This window comes from Rhinoraja longicauda, chromosome 7 (genome assembly GCF_053455715.1).
Source record: "Rhinoraja longicauda isolate Sanriku21f chromosome 7, sRhiLon1.1, whole genome shotgun sequence".
NCBI lineage: Eukaryota > Metazoa > Chordata > Chondrichthyes > Rajiformes > Arhynchobatidae > Rhinoraja > Rhinoraja longicauda.
In genome coordinates this window covers 40,382,297-40,406,655 of record NC_135959.1, presented here as the reverse complement: position 1 = coordinate 40,406,655, position 24,359 = coordinate 40,382,297, and the positions used below count along the sequence as shown (strand labels likewise).

At 43.4% G+C, this 24,359-nt stretch overlaps 1 protein-coding gene across 1 annotated transcript in view; it reads left to right on the top strand.

The window, feature by feature from the left end:
• Positions 1-24,359, top strand: part of nbeaa (neurobeachin a) — a 449,617-nt gene that overhangs the window by 225,495 nt on the left and 199,763 nt on the right. Inside the window, exon 37 of the mRNA XM_078403202.1 lies at positions 8,874-9,040. Within this exon, the coding sequence (XP_078259328.1) occupies positions 8,874-9,040 (167 nt within the window). The remainder of the gene's footprint in view (positions 1-8,873; positions 9,041-24,359) is intronic.

Below are 24,359 nucleotides of genomic sequence, written 5' to 3'. Positions count from 1 at the left end.
CTCGCTGTTACTGCAGCTTTTTGTGTTTAGCTTGCGATCTAAATAGGATAGTGCATGAAGTGTATGGGCAGGTCAGCTGATAAGCATAACACACACAGATTCTGCTCATGGTGTTGAGAATTTCATTGTTCTGCATCAGGACATATGTCAATAGAAACATAGAAAATAGGTGCAGAAGGTGGCCATTAGGCCCTTCGAGCCAGCACCGCCATTCATTGTGATCATGGCTGATCATCCACAATCAATAACCCGTGCCTGCCTTCTCCCCATATTCCTTGATTCTAGCCCCTAGAGTTCTATCTAACTCTCTCTTAAATTCATCCAGTGAATTGGCCTCCACTGCCTTCTGTGGCAGAGAATTCCACAAATTCACAACTCTCTGTGTGAAAACGTTTTTTCTCACCTCAGCTTTAAATAGCCTCCCATCTATTCTTAGACTGTGGCCCCTGGTTCTCCCCCAGCATTGGGAACAATTTTCCTGCATCAAGCAAGTCCAATCCATTTATAATTCTATACGTTTCGATAAGATCCCCTCTCATCCTTCTAAATTCCAGTGAATACAAGCCGAGTCTTTCCAAACTTTCCTCATATGACTGTCCCACCATCCCGGGGATTAACCTTGTGAACCTACGCTGCACTGCCTCAATAGCAAGGATGTCCTTCCTCAAATTAGGAGACCAAAATTGCACACAATATTTCAGATGTGGCCTCACCAGGACCCTACACAACTGCAGAAGGACCTCTTTGCTCCTATACTCAAATCCTCTCGTTATGAAGGCCAACATGCCATTAGCTTTCTTCTCTGCCTGCTATACCTGCATGTTTACTTTAAGTGACTAGTGTACAAGGATACCCAGGTCTCATTGCACTTCCCTTTTACCTAATCTGACACCATTGAGATAATAATCTGCCTCCTTGTTTTTGCCGCCAAAGTGGATAACCTCCTAATTAAATTATGTACATTATACTGCATCTGCCATGCATCTATCTGCCCGCTCACTCAACCTGTCCAAGTCACCCTGCAACCTCCTAACATCCTCTTCGCAGTTCACACTGCCACACAGCTTTGTGTCATCTGCAAATTTGCTAGTATTACTTCTAATTCCATTATCCAAATCATTGATATATATTGTAAATAGTAGCGGCTCCAGCACCGAGCCTTGCGGCACTCCACTCGCTACTGCCTGCCATTCTGAAAAGGACCCGTTTATTCCTACTATTTGCTTCCTGTCTGCCAACCAATTTTCTATCCATGTCAATACCCTACCCCCAATACCATGTGCTCTAATTTTGCCCACTAATCTCATGTGTGGGACTTTATTAAAGGGTTTCCGAAAGTCTAGATACACTACATCCACTGGCTCTCCTTCATCCGTTTTACTTGCACATCCTCAAAAAATACCAGAAGATTAGTCAAGCAGGATTTCCCCTTCATAAATCCATGCTGATTTGGACCAATCCTTTTACTGATATCCAAATGGGCCGTTATTACTTATTTAATAATTGACTCCAGCATCTTCCCCACACGCTCTTAACTTGAAATCCCAGAATTGAAGGGAATCTTCAAGAAAGGAGAGGCAGTCAGCACCAACTCAAACGAACACATGGATGAAGGCCTCAGCTTTTGCTCTGAACTTATAATGAATCACAAAAAGCTATCAGACAAAAAGGTCCAACAAATAGTTAACACTGTATTTTGCCCTTCATTGCCAGGGGTTGGAATTTATAAATAGGAAGGTTTTGCAGCAATTGTACAGAGCCTTGGTGAGATCTCACCTGGAATACTCTGTGCAGTTTTATTCCCCTTATCTAAAAAATATAGAGTAACATTGGAATCAGTAGAAAAGAGATTCACCAGATTAATTCTTGGGATGAGAGAATTGATATAGAGTCAACCAGCAGATTCACCAGGATATTACAATAGACAATAGACAATAGGTGCAGGAGTAGGCCATTCAGCCCTTCGAGCCAGCACCGCCATTCAATGCGATCATGGCTGATCACTCTCAATCAGTACCCCATTCCTGCCTTCTCCCCATACCCCCTCACTCCGCTATCCTTAAGAGCTCTATCCAGCTCTCTCTTGAAAGCATCCAACGAACTGGCCTCCACTGCCCTCTGAGGCAGAGAATTCCACACCTTCACCACTCTCTGACTGAAAAAGTTCTTCCTCATCTCCGTTCTAAATGGCCTACCCCTTATTCTTAAACTGTGGCCCCTTGTTCTGGACTCCCCCAACATTGGGAACACGTTTCCTGCCTCTAATGTGTCCAATCCCCTAATTATCTTATATGTCTCAATAAGATCCCCCCTCATCCTTCTAAATTCCAGTGTATACAAGCCTTGGACTTGCGAACTTTGGTTACAGGGAGAGGCTGGGACTTTTTTCTCTGATGCATAAGAGGCTGAGGGGTGACCTTGTTGGTGCCTAGGGGGCTGAGGGGTGACCTTACTGAAGTATAAAATCATGAGGGACATGGATAAAGTGAACGCCGATAGTTGTTTACTAGTAGGAGAAGATTCTACAACTAGAAAGCATACACTTAAGGTGAGAGGATGGAAGCAGGCCATTCAGCCCACCTTGTCCATGCCGACCAAGTTAGCATACTGGGCAAGTCCCATCTGCCTGCATTTGGCTCATGTCCCTCCAAATCTTTCCTATCCTTCCTCTGTCCAAATGTCTTCAGAAAGTCTAAATTGTATCAGCTTCTATAGATTCCTCTGGCGGCTCATTCCAGGTGAGGACTACCATCTAAGTGAAAAAGGTACTCCTGCGGTCCCTCTTAAATCTCTCCTCTCTCATCTTAAGCCAATGCCCTCTGGTTTTAGAATCCTCTACTCTGGGAAAACAACTGTGAGCATTCACTTTATCCATGCCTGTCATGATCTTGTACATCTCAACAAGGTCACCCCTCAGCTCCCTAGGACCAAAGAAAAAAGCCCCAGCCTATCCAAGCTCTCCCTATAATTCAAGAAAAATCTAGGTAACATCCTGGTGAATCTTTTCTGCACCTTTCCAAATTAGTGACATTCTTACTGTAGCTGGGCGACCGGAGCTTGTCACAGTATTCCAAGTGTGGTCTTACCAATACTCACCAATAACTCAGCTCCATCCACTGAGAATGGCTCGATTGTAATCACGTATAGTCTTTCCACTGACTGATTAGCATGCAACAAAAGCTTTTCACTGTACCTTAGTACATGTGACAATAAATTAAACTGAACTAACCTACTCTTGGTAAACTCTGACGGTAACAAAGCTGGGCGCAGAACTTATTCACCTCCATCAGCTGCATGATCTGACATTTTTAAATATCAGTGTTGTTCAAAGACTTTTTAAAAGCAAAAACAAATAATTTTAAAAGTACTTTAACCTCATAACTAAAGCCACATAATAGCTTATAAATAATCAACAACATTAATGTAATGCAAAATAATTTCTTTAGAGTAGCTAAGATTTCCCTTTGCCTCCTAAGTCTATGTTTTATAATTCCCTTTGAAGTCATTCTGTCAGGTCTGTGTTGACACAGTTTCCAAGAGCCAGTTTCCCAGTGCACTGCCAAAGAGTTCCATTAATACCGGGTTCTGCTGCTGGATTTCATGAGGACTATTAAGAGCAGAGCAAATTGGTGAGATCAGCCTTCAGAGTGCATGCTCTTAAATCTGGAAATCATTTAAATGGCTGAAGGCTTAAATTTGCTGGCAGTAGTCAGCACAATCCAGCCTTGTCAGCTCCTTCATGACATAGGACACAAAGTGTTGGAAAAACTCCATGGGTCAGGCCGCATCTCTGGAGGACATGGATAAGCAACATCTTGGGTTGGGACTCTTCTTCAGAATTCTGAAGAAATGTCTCTGTCCGAAACGTTGCCTATTCATCTCCTTCTGAGATGCTGCCTGATGCGCTGAGTTCCTCCAGCACCGTTTTTTTGTTTGGTCAAAATTCCGGCATCTGCAGTTCTATTTGTCCGCCATGACATTTTAGATTTAACTTTATAATGGTCACATGTATCGAGGTACAGTAGGTACCTGTATGGTTTTTGTTCCTTTAAAGAGATAGATACATAAGTTTAGGTTTAGGTTTCTGCTTATTATTGCCACATGTACCGAAGTACAGTGAATATCTTTGTTTTGCATGCTATCCAAACAGATCAGATATACACTACATAGATACAATCAAGTCAAACTCAAGTACAATAGGTAGAGCAAAGGGGAAGATACAGAGCACATAATATCATTCTCAGCATTGTAGCGCATCAGTTCCAGAGACAAAGTCAATAGACAATAGGTGCAGGAGTAGGTCATTCGGCCCTTCGAGCAAGCACCACCATTCAATGTGATCATGGCTGATCATTCCCAATCAGTACCACGTTCCTGCCTTCTCCCCATACCCCCTGACTCCACTATCCTTAAGAGCTCTATCTAGCTCTCTCTTGAATGCATTCAGAGAATTAGCCTTCACTGCCTTCTGAGGCAGAGAATTCCACAGATTTACAACTCTGACTGAAAAAGTTTTTCCTCATCTCCATTCTAAATGGCCTACCCTTATTCTTAAACCGTGGCTCCTGGTTCTGGACTCCCCCAACATTGGGAACATGTTTCCTGCCTCTAACGTGTCTAACCCCTTAATAATCTTATATGTTTCGATAAGATCCCCTCTCCTCCTTCTAAATTCCATGTATGCAAACCTAGTCGTTCCAGTCTTTCAACATACGACAGTCCCGCCATTCCGGGAATCAACCTAGTAAACCTACGCTGCACGCCCTCAACAGCAAGAATATCCTTCCTCAAATTTGGAGACCAAAACTGCACACAGTACTCCAGGTGCGGTCTCACTAGGCCCCTGTACAACTGCAGAAGGACCTCTTTGCTTCTAAACTCATCTCTTCTTGCTATGAAGGCCAACATTCCATTGGCTTTCTTCACTACCTGCTGTACCTGCATGCTTCCTTTCAGTGACTGATGCACTCGGACACCCAGATCTCGTTGTACGTCCCCCTTTCTTAACTTGACACCATTCAGATAATAATCTGCCTTCCTATTCTTACCACCAAAGTGGATAACCTCACACCTGTCCACATTAAACTGCATCTGCCATGCATTCGTCCACTCACACAACCTGTCCAAGTCACCCCGCAACCCCATAGCATCTTCCTCACAGTTTCTACTACCACCCAGCTTTGTATCATCTGCAAATTTGCTAATGGTACTTTTAACCCCTTCATCCAAGTCATTAATGTATATTGTAAATCGCTGCGGTCCCAGCACCGAGCCTTGCGGAACCCCACTAGTCACTGAAAGGGACCCATTTATCCCCACTCTTTGCTTTCTGTCTGTCAACCAATTTTCTATCCATGTCAGTACCCTACCTCCAATACCATGTGCTCTAATTTTACCTACTAATCTCCTATGTGGGACCTTGTCGAAGGCTTTCTGGAAGTCGAGGTACACCACATCCACCGGCTCTCCCCTGTCAATTTCCCTAGTTACATCCTCAAACAATTCCAGTAGATTAGTCAAGCATGATTTCCCCTTCGTAAATCCATGCTGACTCGGAACAATCCTGTTACTGCTATCCAAATGCTCCGCAATTTTGTCTTTTATAATTGACTCCAGCATCTTCCCCACCACTGATTTCAGACTAACAGGTCTATAATTTCCCGTTTTCTCTCTCCCTCCTTTTTTAAAAAGTGGGATAACATTAGCTACCCTCCAATCCACAGGAACTGATCCTGAATCTATAGAACATTGGAAAATGATCACCAATGCGTCCACAATTTCTAGAGCCACCTCCTTAAGTACCCTGGGATGCAGACCATCAGGCCCTGGGGATTTATCAGCCTTCAGTGCCATCAGTCTACCCAACGCAATTTCCTGCCTAATGTGGATTTCCTTCAGTTCCTCCGTCACCTTAGGATCTCTGGCCACTAGAACATCTGGGAGATTGTTTGTATCTTCCTTAGTGAAGACAGATCCAAAGTACCGGTTCAACTCGACTGCCATTTCCTTATTCCCCATAATAAATTCCCCTGCTTCTGCCTTCAAGGGACCCACATTTGACTTGACTATTTTTTTCCTCTGCACATACCTAAAAAAGCTTTTACTATCCTCCTTTATATTATTGGCTAGCTTACCCTCGTACCTCATTTTTTCTCCCCATATTGCCTTTTTAGTTATCTTCAGTTGCTCTTTAAACGAGTCCCAATCCTCTGGCTTCCCACACTTCTTTGCTATGTTGTACTTCTCTTTTATTTTTATGCTGTCCTTGACTTCCCTTGTCAGCCTTAGAACTCCCCTTAGAATCTTTCCTCTTTGGGATAAATTGATCCTGCAACTGCATTATTCCCAGGAATACCTGCCATTGCTGTTCCACCGTCTTCCCTGCTAGGGCCTCCTTCCAGTCAATTCTGGCCAGCTCTTGCCTCATGCCTCTGTAATTCCCTTTGCTATACTGTAATACCGACACTTCCGATTTTTCCTTCTCCCTCTCAATTTGTAGAGTAAAACATCATAATTGTGATCACTGCCTCCTAATGGCTCTTTTACCTCGAGTCCCCTTATCAGATCAGGTTCATTACACAACACTAAGTCCAGAATTGCCTTCTCTCTGGTAGGCTCCAGTTCAAGCTGTTCTAAGAATCCATCTCGGAGGCACTCCACAAACTCTCTTTCCTGGGGTCCATTACCAACCTGATTTTCCCAGTCTACCTGCATGTTGAAATCTCCCATAACCACCGAAGCATTACATTTGCGACATGCCAATTTTAGTTCCTGATTCAACTTGCACCCTATGTCGAGGCTACTGTTTGGGGGCCTGTAGATAACTCCCATTAGGGTCTTTTTACCCTAACAATTCCTCATTTCTATCCATACTGATTCTACATCTCCTGATTCTATGTCACCCCTTGCAAGGGAGTGAATATCATTCCTTACCAACAGAGGAAGGAACCTCTCTGCCCACCCTCTCTGCCCACCTATCTGCCTTTTCGATACGTTGTGTACCCCTGAATATTCAGTTCCCAGCCCTGGTCCTCTTGTAGCCATGTCTCTGTGATTCCTACAACATCATACTTGCCAATGTCCAACTCATCCACTTTATTTCTTATACTTCGCGCATTTAAATACAACACTTTAATTTCCGTATTCACCTCCCCTCTCACACCGGTCACAATTGGCCCTGACCTTACTCTCTTATCCCATCTAGAACTTCCCTTCCCATTTATTCGAGAGTCCTTTGCAATTTCTCCTGTATTTGCTTCCCCTTTAACTCCATCTTCATATTCCCAATTTGTCAACCCCTCCCCCCCCCCACTACGTAGTTTAATGTCGAATGTCCGCAATGGAGTAGAGGTGAATTGGACAGTACCTCAGCTTATGGAAGGAGCGTTCAGAAACCTGACAGGGGGGGGGGGGGAAGAAACTGTTCCTGAGCCTGGTGGTGCGCACTTTCATGCTTCTGTACCTACTGCCAGACGGGAGCGGGGAGAAGAAGGAATGATTGGGGTGGGACTAATCTTTGATTACGTTGGCCACTTTTCCCAGACAGCGTGAAGTGTAGATGGAGTCAATGGTGGGGAGTCTGGTCTGTGTGACAACTGGGCGACATTTATTACTCTCTCTGAATTTCAATGTTCCTGTACATGAGACAATATAGTACCTTTGAACCATTTAAGGTATAACTTTATTACAATTTAGAATACTTATTTTTCTGCAGGTACAGAAATTATTTTTAACGCGATTCTTTGTTTAATTCGCAGTTTCTCTGCTGACAAAAAAATGCATCATCTGTATTTTATCCTCATGAAAACCTTTTACAATTAATAAGCGAGTTCGGTGTCTCGACCGCACATGTGCACGTCATAGGTCACAAGAGCTAATCATTCTCACCGGCTGATAACAGCGGGGAAGAAAGGGTTCTTGAATCTGGTGATAAGTGATTGCAAGCTTTTATATCTTGTGCCCAAATAGGAAAAAAGATGATGAGGAAGGAGTATGATTGTTTCCCATGTTTTCCAGGCGTCGCGGTGGGGAAGAGGGAGTCTGTTGGAGTTTTAGCCTGGCCTGTCCGCCATCCCGGGCAATGGGGAAAAACCCACACGGTTGCGGGCTGTGCGGTTGAACTTTCACCCAGCTGCCGGGCCACCTGCGCATGCATACGGTCGAGCTGTTGTTCAGATGCGAGGTGTGCGGAAAGGGCTTCGGGCACTCCTCGAATTTGGCGAGGCTCTGACACAGGCACACCGGCGACCGGTCCTTCCAAAGCAAGGCATACAGCCTCGGCGCTGCTGCAACACTGGCGCTTGCACACCAGCGAGCAAGAATTCGGCTGCAGGCTCTACAGCGAGTTCTTTCCCGTGCGGCCACAGTTGGTGCAACGCCATCGCATCCACCGGCGGCCTGGGATTCGCAACCCCCTCGGGGCTGTCGCGGCACAGGTGTGCGGCCCGGAACGGGCGGCTCTCGTTCTTCTTCGACACTCCCTCCTCATCATCTTTTTTCCTATTTGGAAATAAAAGCTTGCAATCACTTATCACCAGATTCAAGAGCCGTTTCTTCCCCACTGTTATCAGCCGGCGAGAATGTTTAGCACTTGTGACCTACGACCTGCGCATGCGTGGTCGAGATACCGAACTCGCTTATTGTGCCATATTACCAATTTATCTCATTTAGGTTGCATTGCTTTAAGACTTAAACTGCAGATTGAAACTTCACTACATTCATCTAATTCTACTTTTATATAATCTGGACGGCATTTATTTAATTATTCTTATGCATTTCTTAATTTGCTGAAGTGTTTCAATCTAGTGCAGCATTTAAACCAATAATGTGCCTTTTGCATTGATTGAGTGCACCCTTTTATGTTTCACCAACAGTCCCAGTGTGCGCAGTATACGGCGGACAGAAGGGAAGAGGAGAAGATGTGTGATCATCTCATTAGTGCTGCAAAGCATCGTGATCATGTTACAGCGAACCAGTTAAAGCAAAAAATCCTCAACATTCTCACAAACAAGCATGGTGCATGGGGCGCCATTTCTCAGAGGTAAGTTACTTTTAGTGTGGGAAACCCATTTGTGTCTACAATGTGGGGAGGGCATGTAATGGACTTCTTTAATAGTCTATTACTTCTTCCTCTTGCGTTTGAGGCAGCAGAAACTATGTAACGCCCTCCAGGCGCTGTAGCCAGTGCAGTGTGCTGTTGTCGAGGGCCATGAGGTCTTCCCCTCCACCAGGGGGACGGAGGACAGTGCAGTCGAAAATGACGTTCTGCGCTGTTTGCTGGTCTGCTCCACACACGCAGGCTGCTGATGAATGCAACCCCCAACGATGCATGTTGGCATTGAACTGGCCAACCCCTGTGCGGAGCCGGTTACAAGTCTATTACAAGAATACTCTAATGGTGTGGACTTATACAGCTTGATTTCTGTGTTCTTGGGCATCAAGTTGACATGGTGATTGCAATGGGAACAGAAACATCAAATATTTGCAGTGGGGCACAAAAAAATAGTTGTATAGTTGTAGTAAATGTTTCCTGTTCAGTTGACAATAAGGTGTCAATGATTGTCCCAAGTTGTAAAGAGTATGTAGATTCCTTAAGTTTTAGAACAATGTGGTCTTGTACAAAAGATTGACTGTATGATTTTGCCAGTTGATTGGCTATCCTGTAGAATTCCTTTCGACCTGGAGCTGCAGGTGATGTCGGGTTAAAGGAAAGTGTTCCTTCATGGGGCATGGTATGGGTGATTAACAATTGAATTGTCTCTCACTTGTTGAAATGTTCTTTAGGCTGCTTACAGAATAACAGTGACATGTGGCAAGGAGCAAAGCACTATCATAGATGGACACAAAATGTTGGAGTGACTCAGTGGGTCAGGCAGCATCTCTGGAGAATAGGAATAGGTGATGTTTCGGGTCGGAACCCTTCTTCAGGCTGAAAGATAGAGGAGGGGAAGGAGATAGAGGGATTGGTGGGGGGGGGGGCACTCTCATAGTTTCTTGAAATACTGTGAGAGGAAATAGACTACAAATAATAAATATTGAAATGTTTGTGATGTTAAATTAATACCTCTTTATAAATTGCCTCAATTAATTGAAAAACAACAAAGTTATACCTCTGAGTCTCTCTCTCGCTCTCTATGTACGTATATGTCAGGAATGGTCCCAACCCAAAACATCAGCTGTCCATTTTCCTCAGAGATGTTGCCTGACCCACTGAGTTACTCCAGCATTTTGTGTCTGTCTAAGGTTATACATATAGTCCAGTCAAGTCTTTGGGTCCTCAATAAAAGATCAAAAGGGAGACATATCTGATGTAATATATGTATTTCAGTATGGCTTTTGCAGTTTAAGTCATGGAAGGAGGGAGCAGCTTATATTTTGTTTTACTTACACACAAGTATTTGTCTCAGTACATTAAGCATGGAGTTATCTGTCATGGAATAGGCCCTTCAGCCTAACTCGTCCATGCCGACTACCTGAGCTAGTCCTATTTGCCGGCTAGGCCCTTATCCCCCCCCCCATGAAACCTTTTCTAGTGGTAATTGTACTCTCCTTTACCACTTCCTCTGGCAGTTCATTTCACATATCCACCAATCTTTGTGTTATAAAGTTGCCCCTCAGGTCCCCATTACATCTTTCCCCTCTCTCCTTAGCTTTAGACTCTCCGATCTTGGGAGGAAACAGGAAAAATAATTTGGTGCTGTGGTTAGTGTTGTGCATTGTAGTTCAGGGGCCTAATGATTGATGGGAAGAACAGTACAGCACAGGAACAGGCTTTTCCACCCACAATGTCTCTGCCGAACATGATGCCAATCTAAAATAATCTCATCTGCCTGCACGTGATGTATATTGTGCCATTCTCTACATATCCATGTGCTTATCTAAAATCCTCAAACACCTTTACCCCATCAGCGACCACCACCATCCTTGACCACGTGTCCATGCACCCTCCACTCCCTGTATACAAAAAAACTTGCCCACAAATCTATCTTATTAAAAGTCAGATCTTGTGAATTAATATATATGTATGTATCTGTGATTTCGCTGATTACGGCAAAACGGTAAACCGTAGCGCCACGATTTTTGCGCCGCCTTAATCACCACGCGGACAGCTGCTGGAAAATGGTTTTTTAATTTAATTCGGTCGCATATTTTTTAAGTTACAGAGGTTTTAAAGCGCTGGCCCCCCTGGTTTATTGAAGGTTTTTAGGGGGGCGCTGTGGTGCGGCTGTGCTCAGTACGCATGCGCGGCATCTCCTCACTTGTATATATATTTCACTGATTCGGCTGATTACGGCAAAACGGTCAACCGTAGCGCCACAATTTTTGCACCGCTTAATCGCACCGCTGGACGCTTGCCGAAAATGATTTTTTTATTTAATTCGGTCGTTTATGTTTTAAGTTACAGAGGTTTAAAAGTCAATACTTTTTTTCTCTCAGTTATTTCGGCTGATTTCGGAAAAAACGGTGAACCGTAGCGTCACGGTTTTTGCACCGCCTTAATCACCACGCTGAACGCTGCTGGAAAATGATTTTTTTATTTGATTTGGTCGTGTATTTTTTAAGTTACAGAGGTTTTAGTAAAAAAAAAAAAATTCCAGCCGCTTTTTCCATTGCCTTCAGCGTGTGACGTCAAAATGCCCATGTGACAAGAGCTCGTGCAACCCCCCTCCTACTGATTTATTGAAGGCTTTCAGCATGGCGCGTCTGTGCGTATGGGCTCCCCTCTCCTCTCTCCCCTTGCTTCTCTCCTCTCTCCCACACCCGGGAGACGGGACCCTCTCCCCGCTATCCCCCCCCCCCCGAACCTTTCACTGATGCGCTCCCCCCCCCCCCGGACCTTTCACTGATGCGCTCCCCGCACCCCCCCCCCCTGAACTTGTTGGTGCTGGGGGCAAGAGAGAGTAGGGGAAAGGGGTGTGCTGGGGAAAGGGGGGGTGGGGGAGAGTAAGAGTGTGTCTGGGGGAGAGAGAATGGTGGCGGGGTCTGAGAATGGGGACTGGGGAGGGGGACAACAGGGGTCGTCCGGAGGGGGCTTGGTGGTGGGGGAAATAGGGGTACTGGGAAAAGGGGAGGTCGTGGGGAAAGGGGGGGTGTGTGGAGAGTAAGATTGGGGTTGGGGGAGGAGAGAATGGGGGGTGTGGAATGGGCCCAACGGGCCCTCTTTGCTAGTCTCCTTTAAACATTGCCCCCTCTTACTTCAAACCTATGTCCTCTAGTCTTTGACAATTATACCTGGGAAAATTATTCTGACTGTCAACCTAGTCAATGCCTTTCATAATTGTATACACTTCTGTCAAGTCCATCCTCAGCCTCCGACACTCCAGAGAAAACAATCCAAGTTTGTCCAGCCTCTCCTTTTAAGCTAATATCCATTAATCAGGGCAGTATCCTGGTAAACCTCTTCTGCATCCTCTCCAAAGCCTCCACATACTTCCTGTAATAAGACGACCAGAACTGTGCACAGTACTCACTAAAATTTTATAAAGCTGCAAAATGACTTCCTGATTCTTATACTCAATGCTCACCCAATGAAGGCAAGGATACCACACACCTACTTACGTTGCTGCCTTCAGAGAGCTATGATCGTGGACCCCAAGATCCCTCTGTACATCAATGCTGCTAAAGGTCCTTCCATTAACTATTCAAATACTAGAGGGCATAGCTTTAAGTTGAGAGAGACAAAGTTTAAAGGAGATGTGTGGGGCAAGTTTTTTTTTATACAGAGGAGGTGAGTGCCTGGAACATGCTACTGGGGGTGGTGGTAGTGGAGGAGGATATAATAGTGATATTTAAGAGGCTTTTGCATAGGCATATGGATATGCAGGGAATGGACGGATATAAAGTATGTGCAGATACAGTGCCCTCCATAATGTTTGGGACAAAGACCCATCATTTATTTATTTGCCTCTGTACTCCACAATTTGACATTTGTAATAGAAAAAAATACATGTGGTTAAAGTGCACATTGTCAGATTTTAAGAAAGGCCATTTTTATACATTTTGGTTTCACCATGTAGAAATTACAGCTGTGTTTGTAAATGGTCCCCCCCATTTCAGGCTACCGTAATGTTTGGGACATATGGCTTCACAATTGTTTGTAATTGCTCGGGTGTGTTTAATTGCCTCCTTAATGCAGGTATAAGATAGCTCTCAGCACCAAGTCTTTCCTCCAGTCTTTCCATCACCTTTGGAAACTTTTATTGCTGTTTATCAACATGAGGACCAAAGTTGTGCCAATGAAAGTCAAAGAAGCCATTATGAGACTGAGGAGCAAGAATAAAAATGTTAGAGACATCAGCCAAACCTTAGGCTTACCAAAATCAACTGTATGGAACATAATTAAGAAGAAAGAGAGCACTGGTGAGCTTACTAATCGCAAAGGGACTGGCAGACCAAGGAAGACCTCCACAGCTGATGACAGAAGAATTCTCTCTATAATAAAGAAAAATCCCCAAATACCTGTCCAACAGATCAGAAACACTCTGCAGGAGTCACGTGTGGATTTGTTAATGACCACCGTACGCAGAAGACTTCATGAACAGAAATACAGAGGATACACTGCGAAGATGCAAACCACTGGTTAGCTGCAAAATTAGGATCGCCAGGTTACAGTTTGTCAAGAAGTACTTAAAAGAACAACCACAGTTCTGGAAAAGGGTCCTGTGGACAGATGAAACGAAGATTAACTTATATCTGAGTGATGGCGAGAGGAAAGTATGGAGAAGAGAAGGAACTGTCCAAGATCCAAAGCATACCACCTCATCTGTGAAACATGGTGGTGGGGGTGTTATGGCCTGGGCATGTATGGCTGCTGAAGGTACTGGCTCACTTTTCGTCATTGATGATACAACTGCTGATGGTAGTAGCATAATGAATTCTGAAGTGTATAGACACATCCTATCTGCTCGTTCAAACAAATGCCGCAAAAGTCATTGGCCGGCTGTTCATTCTACAGGAAGACAATGATCCCAAACATACTGCTAAAGCACCAAAGGAGTTTTTCAAAGCTACAAAATGGTAAATTCTTGAGTGGCCAAGTCAATCACCTGATCTGAACCCAATTGAGCATGCCTTTTATATGCTGAAGAGAAAACTGAAGGGGACTAGCCCCCAAAACAAGCATGAGCTAAAGATGGCTGCAATACAGGCCTGGCATCACCAGAGAAGACACCCAGCAACTGGTGATGCCCATGAATCGCAGACTCATTGCATGCAAAGGATATGCAACAAAATACTAAACATGACTACTTTCATCGACATGACATTGGTGTGTCCCAAACATTATGGTGCCCTGAAATGGGGGGGATTATGAAAAAACACTGCTGTAATTTCTACATGGTGAAACCAAAATGTGTAAAAATGGCCTTTATTAAAATCTCACAATGTGCACTTTAACCACATGTGATTTTATTCTATTACAAATCTCAAATTGTGGAGTACAGAGGCAAATAAATAAATGATGGGTCTTTGCCCCAAACATTGTGGAGGGCACTGTAGATAAGAGATGATCTTGGTATCATTGTCAGCACAGGCATTGTAAGCTGAAGGGTCTGTTCTTGTGGCTTTACTGTTTTATGTTCAATTTACTATACTTTCCCAAAGAACATAAAACAGCAGACATTTGACCTCCCAAATGCACCATCTTACTCTTGCTCAGATTAATCTCCATTTGCCATTTCTCTGCTCAATTATGTAATTAATTTATGTCATGCTGTATCCTTTGACAGCCTTCCTCATGCTACTTTGTCTGCAACTCTACCAATTTTTGTGTCGGAATAGATAGTGAATGCATGGAGTCTTTTTACCCAGGGGAGGGGAATCAAGAACCAGGGAATATAGGTTTACGGCGACAGCTGGCATCGGCCTTCAGAATTAAAGGGCACTCTTTTAGAAATTAGGTTAGGAGGAACTTCTTTAGTCCGAAGGGCAGCTAATCTGTGAAACGTATTGCCACAGAGGGCTGTGGAGGCCAAGTCAGTTGATATTTTTAAGGCAGAGGTAGACAAATTCTTGGTTAGAACGGGGTTATGGGGAAAAGGCAGGAAAATGGGATTTGGAGGCAGAGATCTATGATTGAATGGCGGAGTAGACTCGATGGGCCGAATTGCCTAATTCTACTCCTAAAACTTGTGAATGTGTGAACTTGTGAGAGGGGAACGATTTAATAGGAACCTGAAGGGCAACGTTTTCCACTTTTGGAACAACTTTGTGGTGGGTATATGGAAGAGCTACCAGAGGAGGTAGGTACTATAACAACTTTTCATATCAAAAACTTTGTACAGGTACATGGATAGAAAAGGTTTGGATGGATATGGGTCAAACACAGGCAGGCAGGATCAGTGTCGATGGGGCACTTTGGTCGGCATGAGTCAGTTGGGCCGAAGGGCCTGTTTCCGTTCTGTATGACTCTTTATAACCACAGCCTTAAACAAAAAATTGCAGATTCTATAAACAGAACTATTGTATTAATGAAGTGCTGAATTAAAGTTGCTGTGTATTTGTTTGTCACTCGATTGACACGTTACTGAATACCTTTTGGGGTTTTTTTTGTGAAAAGTGTTTCAGAACATGATATATTTGCAATACATCAAATGTTGCAAAGATATTTGGCCATACTTTTGGATATAATGTTAAACTGAGAAGGCTTGTAGTATATCCTGAAATTTGCAGTTGCTGATACATTGATTTCTTCTGCCAATAATAAAGCCATTGTGCTGCTTGGTAAAGGACCCGTGGCTGCACTATGTTAATTTTTTAAGCCAGCTGTCACCAAGATAATGTAGAGATGGAACACTATTTACGTTTATGGCATTTTAAGTAACTGAGTAAAACCTCTTGGGGAAATATAAAAAAATACTTGTATTCCTGTCACCTCTGCTGCCTGCATCTGTGACCTTGACATTACTTCAATCTTCCACTATTCCCTGGGGCATTCCATAAAGTTGATGATTCTACAGAAGCTGTCATTTGTTTCAACTAAAAGAACATTCCATGTTGAATCATAATTGCTCGATCTCTTACTCAGCCTTGAGTTTGGTCAGATTCCAGAGGGCTTAATTGTGATAAAGTACAATAGTAAACAGTTTTTTTGCATTGAAGATCTCTTGAGGAGACAGTCGATTATATGTATGCACAGTAACAAACCAATTAGGTGAAAGTCAAGTAACACAGCACTGACAAGAAATTTAAAATTCAAATATGTTCTGTTTTGAAAGTTGCATGGTTAAGGTTAAGCGTATTTGGTGAAGCTGCCGCCACACAACATCAGAGACCCAGCTTCAATCCTGACCTCGGGTGCTTTCTGTGTGGCGTTTGCACGTTCTCCCTGGTGTTAGTTTCCTCCGGGTGCTCCGGTTTTCTCCCACATCCCAGAGACGTGCAGGTTTATAGGCTAATTGCCCTCTGTAAATTGTCCCGACTGTAGAGTGTAGATGTAAAAGTGGCATAATATAGAACTTGTGTCAACGGGTGATTGATGGTCAACATGGACTCGGTGGCCCGTGCTGTATCTCTAAACTAAACTAAATGAAATTTAACATACAGCAAATCAAAGGTCAGATTTTGTGATATGAATCATATATTTTGTCGGCTATAGTACAGATGCTCCCCGGTTTACGATGCTACAATGGCAGGTATTTCTGGGAATAATACAGAAGGTGCAGGATCAGTTCATTCCAAAGAGGAAAAAAGATTCTAAGGGGAGTAAGAGGCGACCGTGGCTGACAAGGGAAGTCAAGGACAGTGTAAAAATAAATTAGAAGTATAACATAGCAAAGATGAGCGGAAAGCCAGAGGATTGGGACTCTTTTAAAGAGCAACAGAAAATAACTAAAAAGGCAATACGGGAAGAAAAGATGAGGTACGAAGGTAAGCTAGCCAAGAATATAAAGGATAGTAAAAGCTTCTTTCAGTATGTGAAGAGGATAAAAATAGTTAAGACAAATGTGGGTCCCTTGAAGACAGAGCAGGTGAATTTATTATGGGGAACAAGGAAATGGCAGACGAGTTGAACAGGTACTTTGGATCTGTCTTCACTAAGGAAGACACAAACAATCTCCCAGATGTACTAGTGGACAGAGGTCCTAGGGTAACGGAGGAACTGAAGGAAATTCACATTAGGCAGGAAATTATGTTGGGTAGATTGATGGGACTGAAGGCTGATAAATCCCCAGGGCCTGATGGTCTGCATCCCAGGGTACTTAAGGAAGTGGCTCTAGAAATCGTGGACGCATTGGTGATCATTTTCCAAAGTTCTATAGATTCAGGATCAGTTCCTGTGGATTGGAGGGTAGCTAATGTTATCCCACTTTTTAAGAAAGGAGGAAAAGAGAAAACGGGAAATTATATACGAGTTAGCCTGACATCAGTGGTGGAGAAGATGCTGGAGTCAATTATAAAAGAGGAAATTGCGGAACATTTGGATAGCAGTAACAGGTTCATTCCGAGTCAGCATGGATTTATGAAGGGGAAATCATGCTTGACTACTCTTCTGGAATTTTTTGAGGATGTAACTAGGAAAATGGACACGGGAGTGCCAGTGGATGTGTATCTGGACTTTCAGAAAGCCCTTGATAAGGTCCCACATAGGAGATTAGTGGACAAGATTAGAGCACATGGTATTGGGAGTAGGGTGCTGACATGGATAGAAAACTGGTTGGCAGACAGGAAACAAAGAGTAGGGATTAACAGGTTCCTTTCAGAATGGCAGGCAGTGACTAGTGGGAGAACAGAAAGGCAGATTATTATCTGAATGGTGTCAAGTTAGGAAATGGGGAAGTACAAAGAGATCTGGGTGTCCTTGTTCATCAGTCACTTAAAGTTAGCATGAAGATACAGCAGGCAGTGAAGAAAGCTAATGGCACGTTGGCCTTTATGACAAGAGGAGTTGAGTATAGGAGCAAAGAGGTCCTTCTGCAGTTGTACAGTGCCGTAGTGAACCACACCTGGAGTACTGTGTGCAGTTTTGGCCTCCAAATTTGAGGAGGGACATTCTTGCTATTGAAGGAGTGCAACGTAGGTTCACTAGGTTAATTCCCGGAATGGCGCGACTGTTGTATGTTGAAAGACTGGAGCGACTAGGCTTGTATTCACTGGAATTTAGGATGAGAGGGGATCTTAGAACATAGAACATAGAAACATAGAACATAGAACATAGAAAAGTCAGACATCAGTCTGAAGAAGGGTCTCGACCCGAAACGTCACCCATTCCTTCTCTCCTGAGATGCTGCCCGACCTGCTGAGTTACTCCAGCACTTTGTGAATAGAAAAGAGGTGCAGGAGGAGGCCATTCGGCCCTTCGAGCCAGCACCGTCATTCATTGTGATCATGGCTGATCGTCCCCAATCAATACCTTGTGCCTGCCTTCTCCCCATATCCCTTGATTCCACTAGCCCCTAGAGCTCTATCTAACTCTCTCTTAAATCCATCCAGTTATTTGGCTTCCACTGCCCTCTGTGGTAGAGAATTCCACAAATTCCCAACTCTCTGGGTGAAAAAGTTTTTTCTCACCTCAGTTTTAAATGACCTCCCCTTTATTCTAAGACTGTGGCCCCTGGTTCTGGACTCGCCCAACATTGGGAACATTTTTCCTGCATCTAGCTTGTCCAGTCCTTTTATAATTTTATATGTTTCTGAAAGATCCCCTCTCATCCTTCTTATATCTTATTGAAACATATAAGATGATTAAGGGATTGGACACGCTAGAGGCAGGAAACATGTTCCCATTGTTGGGGGAGTCCAGAACCAGGGGCCACAGTTTAAGAATAAGGGGTAGACCATTTAGAACGGAGATGAGGAAAAACTTTTTCGCTCAGAGAGTTGTAAATCTGTGGAATTCTCTGCTTCAGAAGGCAGTGGAACCAATTCTCTGGTGCTTTCAAGAGAGAGCTAGATAGAGCTCTTAATGATAGCGGAGTCAGGGGGGATGGGGAGAAGGCAGGAACGGGGTACTGATTATGAATGATCAGCCATGATCACATTGAATGGCGGTGCCGGCTCGAAGGGCCGAATGGCCTCCTCCTGCACCTATTGTCTATTGACTTGCGATATTTCGACTTTGCGATGGTGCAAATGGCAGCAATCCATAGCGAGCTTCTGGCCATGTGATCAGGTGTATTAAATGCATTTCGACTTACAATATTTTCGGTTTGCGATGGGTTTCTTGGAACGGAACCCCATCATAAGCTGAGGAGCACCTGGAGTAAAGGTTGTGGAGCAATGATATAAGATCACATGGTATCATAGGGGAGATAGCTGAATGACTGTCGTATGTTGAAAGGCTGGAGCGATTGGGCTTGTATACACTGGAATTTAGAAGGATGAGGGGGGATCTTATTGAAACATATAAGATAATTAGGGGATTGGACACATTAGAGGCAGGAAACATGTTCCCAATGTTGGGGGAGTCCAGAACAAGGGGCCACAGTTTAAGAATAAGGGGTAGGCCATTTAGAACGGAGATGAGGAAGAACTTTTTCAGTCAGAGAGTGGTGAAGGTGTGGAATTCTCTGCCTCAGAAGGCAGTGGAGGCCAGTTCGTTGGATGCTTTCAAGAGAGAGCTGGATAGAGCTCTTAAGGATAGCGGAGTGAGGGGGTATGGGGAGAAGGCAGGAACGGGGTACTGATTGAGAGTGATCAGCCATGATCGCATTGAATGGCGGTGCTGGCTCGAAGGGCTGAATGGCCTACTCCTGCACCTATTGTCTATTGTCTATTGTCTATTGAATGGATAGAAAATTGGCTTCATGGAAAGAAGCAGAAGGTAATGGTGGAAGGCTGCTTCTCGGACAGGAGGTGTGTGACTAGTGGTGTGCCTCAAGGTTTGGCGCTGGGCCCGTTATGGCTTTTCATCTATATCAATGAATTGGATGGGAATACATGGCAAGATTAGCAAGTTTGCAAATGATACAAAGGTGGATAGTATTGCAGATAGTGAAGATGGTTGGCCAAAATTGTAGCAGCATCTTGATCAATTGGCCACGTGGGCTGAGGAATGGTTGATGGAATTTAATACAAAGAAATGTCAGGTGTTGCATTTTGGGAAGTCTGACATGGGCAAGACCTACACAGTGAATGGTAGGGCTCTGGGAAGTGTTGTTGAGCTGAGGGATCTAGGAGTGCAGGAACAAAGTTCATTGAAGTTGTCATCACTGGTAGATGGTGTGATCAAAAGGCTTTTGGCACATTGGCATTTATCAGTCAGAGTATTGAGTATAGAAGTTGGGAAGGAGTAGGAAAATAACTGCAAATGCTGGTACAAATCGAAGGTATCACAAAATGCTGGAATAACTCAGCAGGTCAGGCAGCATCTAGGAGAGAAGAAATGGGTGACGTTTCGGGTCGAGACCCTTCTTCAGACCGATGTCATGGGGGGCGGGACAAAGAAAGTTGGAAGGTCATTTTGCAGTTATAAAAGACATTGGTGAGGCAGCATTTAGAGTATTGAATTCAATTCTGGGCACCATGTTACAGAAAAGTTGTTGTCAAGTTGGAAAGCATGCAGAGAAATTTACAAGGATGTTGTCAGAACTCGAGGGTCTGAGTTGTAGGGAGAAGTTGAGCAGGCTGGGACTGTATTCCCTGGAATGCTGGAGGATGTGGGGTGATCTTATGGAGGTGTATAAAATCATGAGAGGAATAGATTGGGTAGACACATCGAGTCTCTTGACAGAGTAGGGGAATCAAGAACCAGAGAGCATAGGTTTAAGGTGAAGGGGGAAAGATTTTGTAGGAATCTGATGGGTAACTTTTTCGCACAAAGGGTGGTGGGTGTATGGAATGAACTGCCAGAGGAAATAGTTGAGGCAGGGACTATCACAGTTAACAAGCAATAAGGCAGGTAGTGTGTAAGAAGGAACTGCAGATGCTGGTTTAAACCGAAGATAGACACATAAAGCTGGAGTAACTCAGCGGGACAGGCAGCATCTCTGGAGAGAAGGAATGGGTGACGCTTTGGGTTGAGACCATTCTTCAGACTTGTTAGGGATAAGGGAAACGAGAGATATAGATCGTGATGTGCAAAAAGGTAACAATGATAAAGGAAACAGGCCATTGAAAGCTATTCTTAAATATTAGTGTCAAAATATATTTGTGAATTGATTTTAATGTCTTTGCAGTACTACTTTGGGCAGGGGAATGGTGTTTATTTTAAATTTTTTGTCAAAATATTATTTCAGAGAAGTTCAGACAAAATCAGGTTCTGCTGTATCAAGTAGAGGATTGCAAAAGAGGACACATTTTTAACCAAACTACCACATTTCACTCATGTTTTTTGTACAAATAACTTTAATCGCAATCCAAATTGCTTTGGAATATATGAAGTCAGTGTTCTTTCCCCTGTTCTAATTTACACTGTAAAAGCTGCCCGGCGAGAAAAATGACACATTCTCAAGGAGTAATAGGCACTGTTGCAGCTGAGCAACTCAGTCTTATTCAATGCTGCATTAACTTTTCCATTATTGCTCCTGTTGTAAAATATGAAAGTCCTTAAATGCTCCAAAGGTATATCCCATTCCAAGTTTCGATACCATATTCTCCAGATATACTGCCTGAGCCGCTGAGTTACTCCAGTGCTTTGTGTCATGTTGAAAACCAGCATCTGCAGATCCTTGTGTCTGCCAATTTTAAAATATTATTTAAACATCAAATTTTAGTTTTTTGGGGGATTATGTATTATTTGTTAATTCTTTGCAATTTGTGCAACTCCTTTTGTGACATTTGGATGGAAATATTTGGTGCCATGTCATTGTGCTCTGATTTCCCAGAACAGCTCTGCTGTTGTTTATTGTCTAGAACCCAAAGTGCTGGAGTGAAGCAATGGGTCAGGCAGCATCTCTGGAGGACGTGGATAGGCCGAACAAGGATCCTGACTCGAAATGTGGCCTGTCAACATCGTCCAGAGATGCTGCCTGACTCGCTAAGTTACTCTTACACTTTGTATTCTACGCAAGATTCCAGCATCTGCAGTTCCGTGCGTCTGCTGTTTATTGTCTATCTTCATTTACTCGTGGGTTGAGGAGGCAGTTAAGTCTAACCCACATAGCCAAGTAATCATATAAAAGCCCAACTAGAATGTTCGCCAGTTGTTCCTTCCCTGTTAGGCATTCATGAACAAAGTGCGTGTTTTAAATGGGAATCTGGCATTTTCATGGTTTTGTTTAGTTTGTCAGTTTGTTTAGTTGGAAATATAGCTTAGACACAAACCCTTCGGCCCACTGAGTCCATGCCGGCCATCAATCACCCATTCACACTAGTTCTATGTTATCCCATTTTCGTATCCACTCCCTGCACATTAGGGGTAATTAACCTACAAACGCGCACATCTTTGGGATGTTGGAGGAAACCGGTGCACCCGGAGGAAACCCATGTGGTCACAGGGAAATGTGCAAACTCCACACACAGACAGCACCCAAGGTCCAGATTAAACCCGGTTATCTGGCGCAGTAAAGCAGCAGCCCTACTAGCTGTGCCACTGTTACTAAGACTGGGATTTGCTTTTGGAATCTAAATTGCTTTTATCATTTGAATTTAAAGTCCCCAGCTGCTATGGTGAGATTCAACTCTTGGGTGTGAATCAATAGTCCATTGTTGCGTCTGCTAATCCAGTAACTTAATCACTACTGTAACAAAGAATTCAGTCAATATTATAGCGCATTTGTGACATACATAATTCTTTGGAATTCTCATCTTATGATAGCATACAATTTAAGCATGTACAGTGATCAAAGGTAGTTGGAAATCATGTTTTCATGTTATATGTAAAGAAACGGTGATAGTTTACAGGAATTGAATTAAAGTTTATTTTCAGAAGCATCATCTTGACAAAATGCATCAAGGGTTAAATTTCCAGAGTCTCGGCAGCCAGACTGAAAGGCGGCCTTTGATAGCAGAGCAGAGAAGAAAATAATCTAAAGAGAAAGACTTGAAGTACTAGCAAGGTTGAATGCCTGGAATAGATTGCTCGAGGTTATCAGAACAGATATGAAGTTAAGCCCAAGATCTTGAAGGCATTTGGACTCAATGCAGCAAGGACAAGAGCAATATATTTATGAAAAGAAGTAAAAATGGATCTGTCTTCAATAAACACCTTTCAGAGGACCTGGATTTTCCAAAGCACTTTACAATCAATGAAGTGCATTTGAACTGCAGACTCTGTTTTAAAGTACCAATTTTTATTGATATGCTGCTGCAGGCAGAAATGTGAAAATGAACAGAAAGTGATAGTGATTGAGGTATGAAGTGGCCAGGAGAGTATAAATAATTCCCTCGGTGTTGTTCAGAGTTTTCCCATGCGGTATTTTACATAATTTCTTGAGGGCGGAGATGAGGCTTAATTTAGCTTTGCATCCATAAGAGGAAACTGACACTGGGCTATAACCCTAGATATTAGTGCCTGCGTTTCTAGAGTGACTTGAAGTTGCAACCTTCTCATTAGATGCAAGTGGAGCCAGGATGGGACTTTGAATTTCTGGATTACTTGACCAGGCTCAGGATCATTTTCTACCTCTCCGTTATCAGACTTCTGAACGGTCTTTCCATAGGCCAGGGTACTGTTCGATTCCCCTCTACCCCATTGAGGGCATTGGACTTTGTCTCTGGAATTGATGCGCTCCAATGCTGAGAACTATACTCTGCACTCTGTATCTTCTCCTTTGCGCTACCTATTGTACTTGAGTTTGAACTAATTGTATCTATGCATGGTATATCTGATCTGATTGGATAGCATGCAAAACCATGCATTCCACTGTACCTCGGTACACGTGACACGAATAAACATAAACCTAGACCTAAACTTGTGAAAGGTTAAAAGGACGAAGCCAGCAAAGGAAATATGAGACAAAAGAGGAAATGTGAATTAAAAGTTTAATTGGGTGTTGGTTAAGGGGTTGAATCACCAGGGAGAAGATGTGATGATGAGGACAACAGGGAAAGATTCCAGAACATAAGAACTGTTCAGTTGAGGTTCGGGATGAATAAGGGATGAAGGAACAGATATGATGGCTCCGATTTTGAAAATGGTCATCTTTTGAGTGTCTGAAAATACAGCGTGGTAGAGGAACAAGTATGCAAAACTCAAGAGTTTTACTTTCCAGCACTTTCCAAATCCATTTTACTAATCACAAAATTCATCAAAAAACCAATTACTAATGTTGAAGTACTGGGATAGATCATAGAATAGTTTAGTCAGGAACAGGCCCTTCAGCCCACAACATCTGTGCCGAACATGATGCCAAGGCAAACTCTTATTTACCTGCACACAATCTATATCCCTCCATTTCTATATGTCTATCCAACAGCCTCTTAAATACCACTATCGGATCTGCTCAACCACCACCCCTGGCAGCGCATTCTACCCTCTGTGT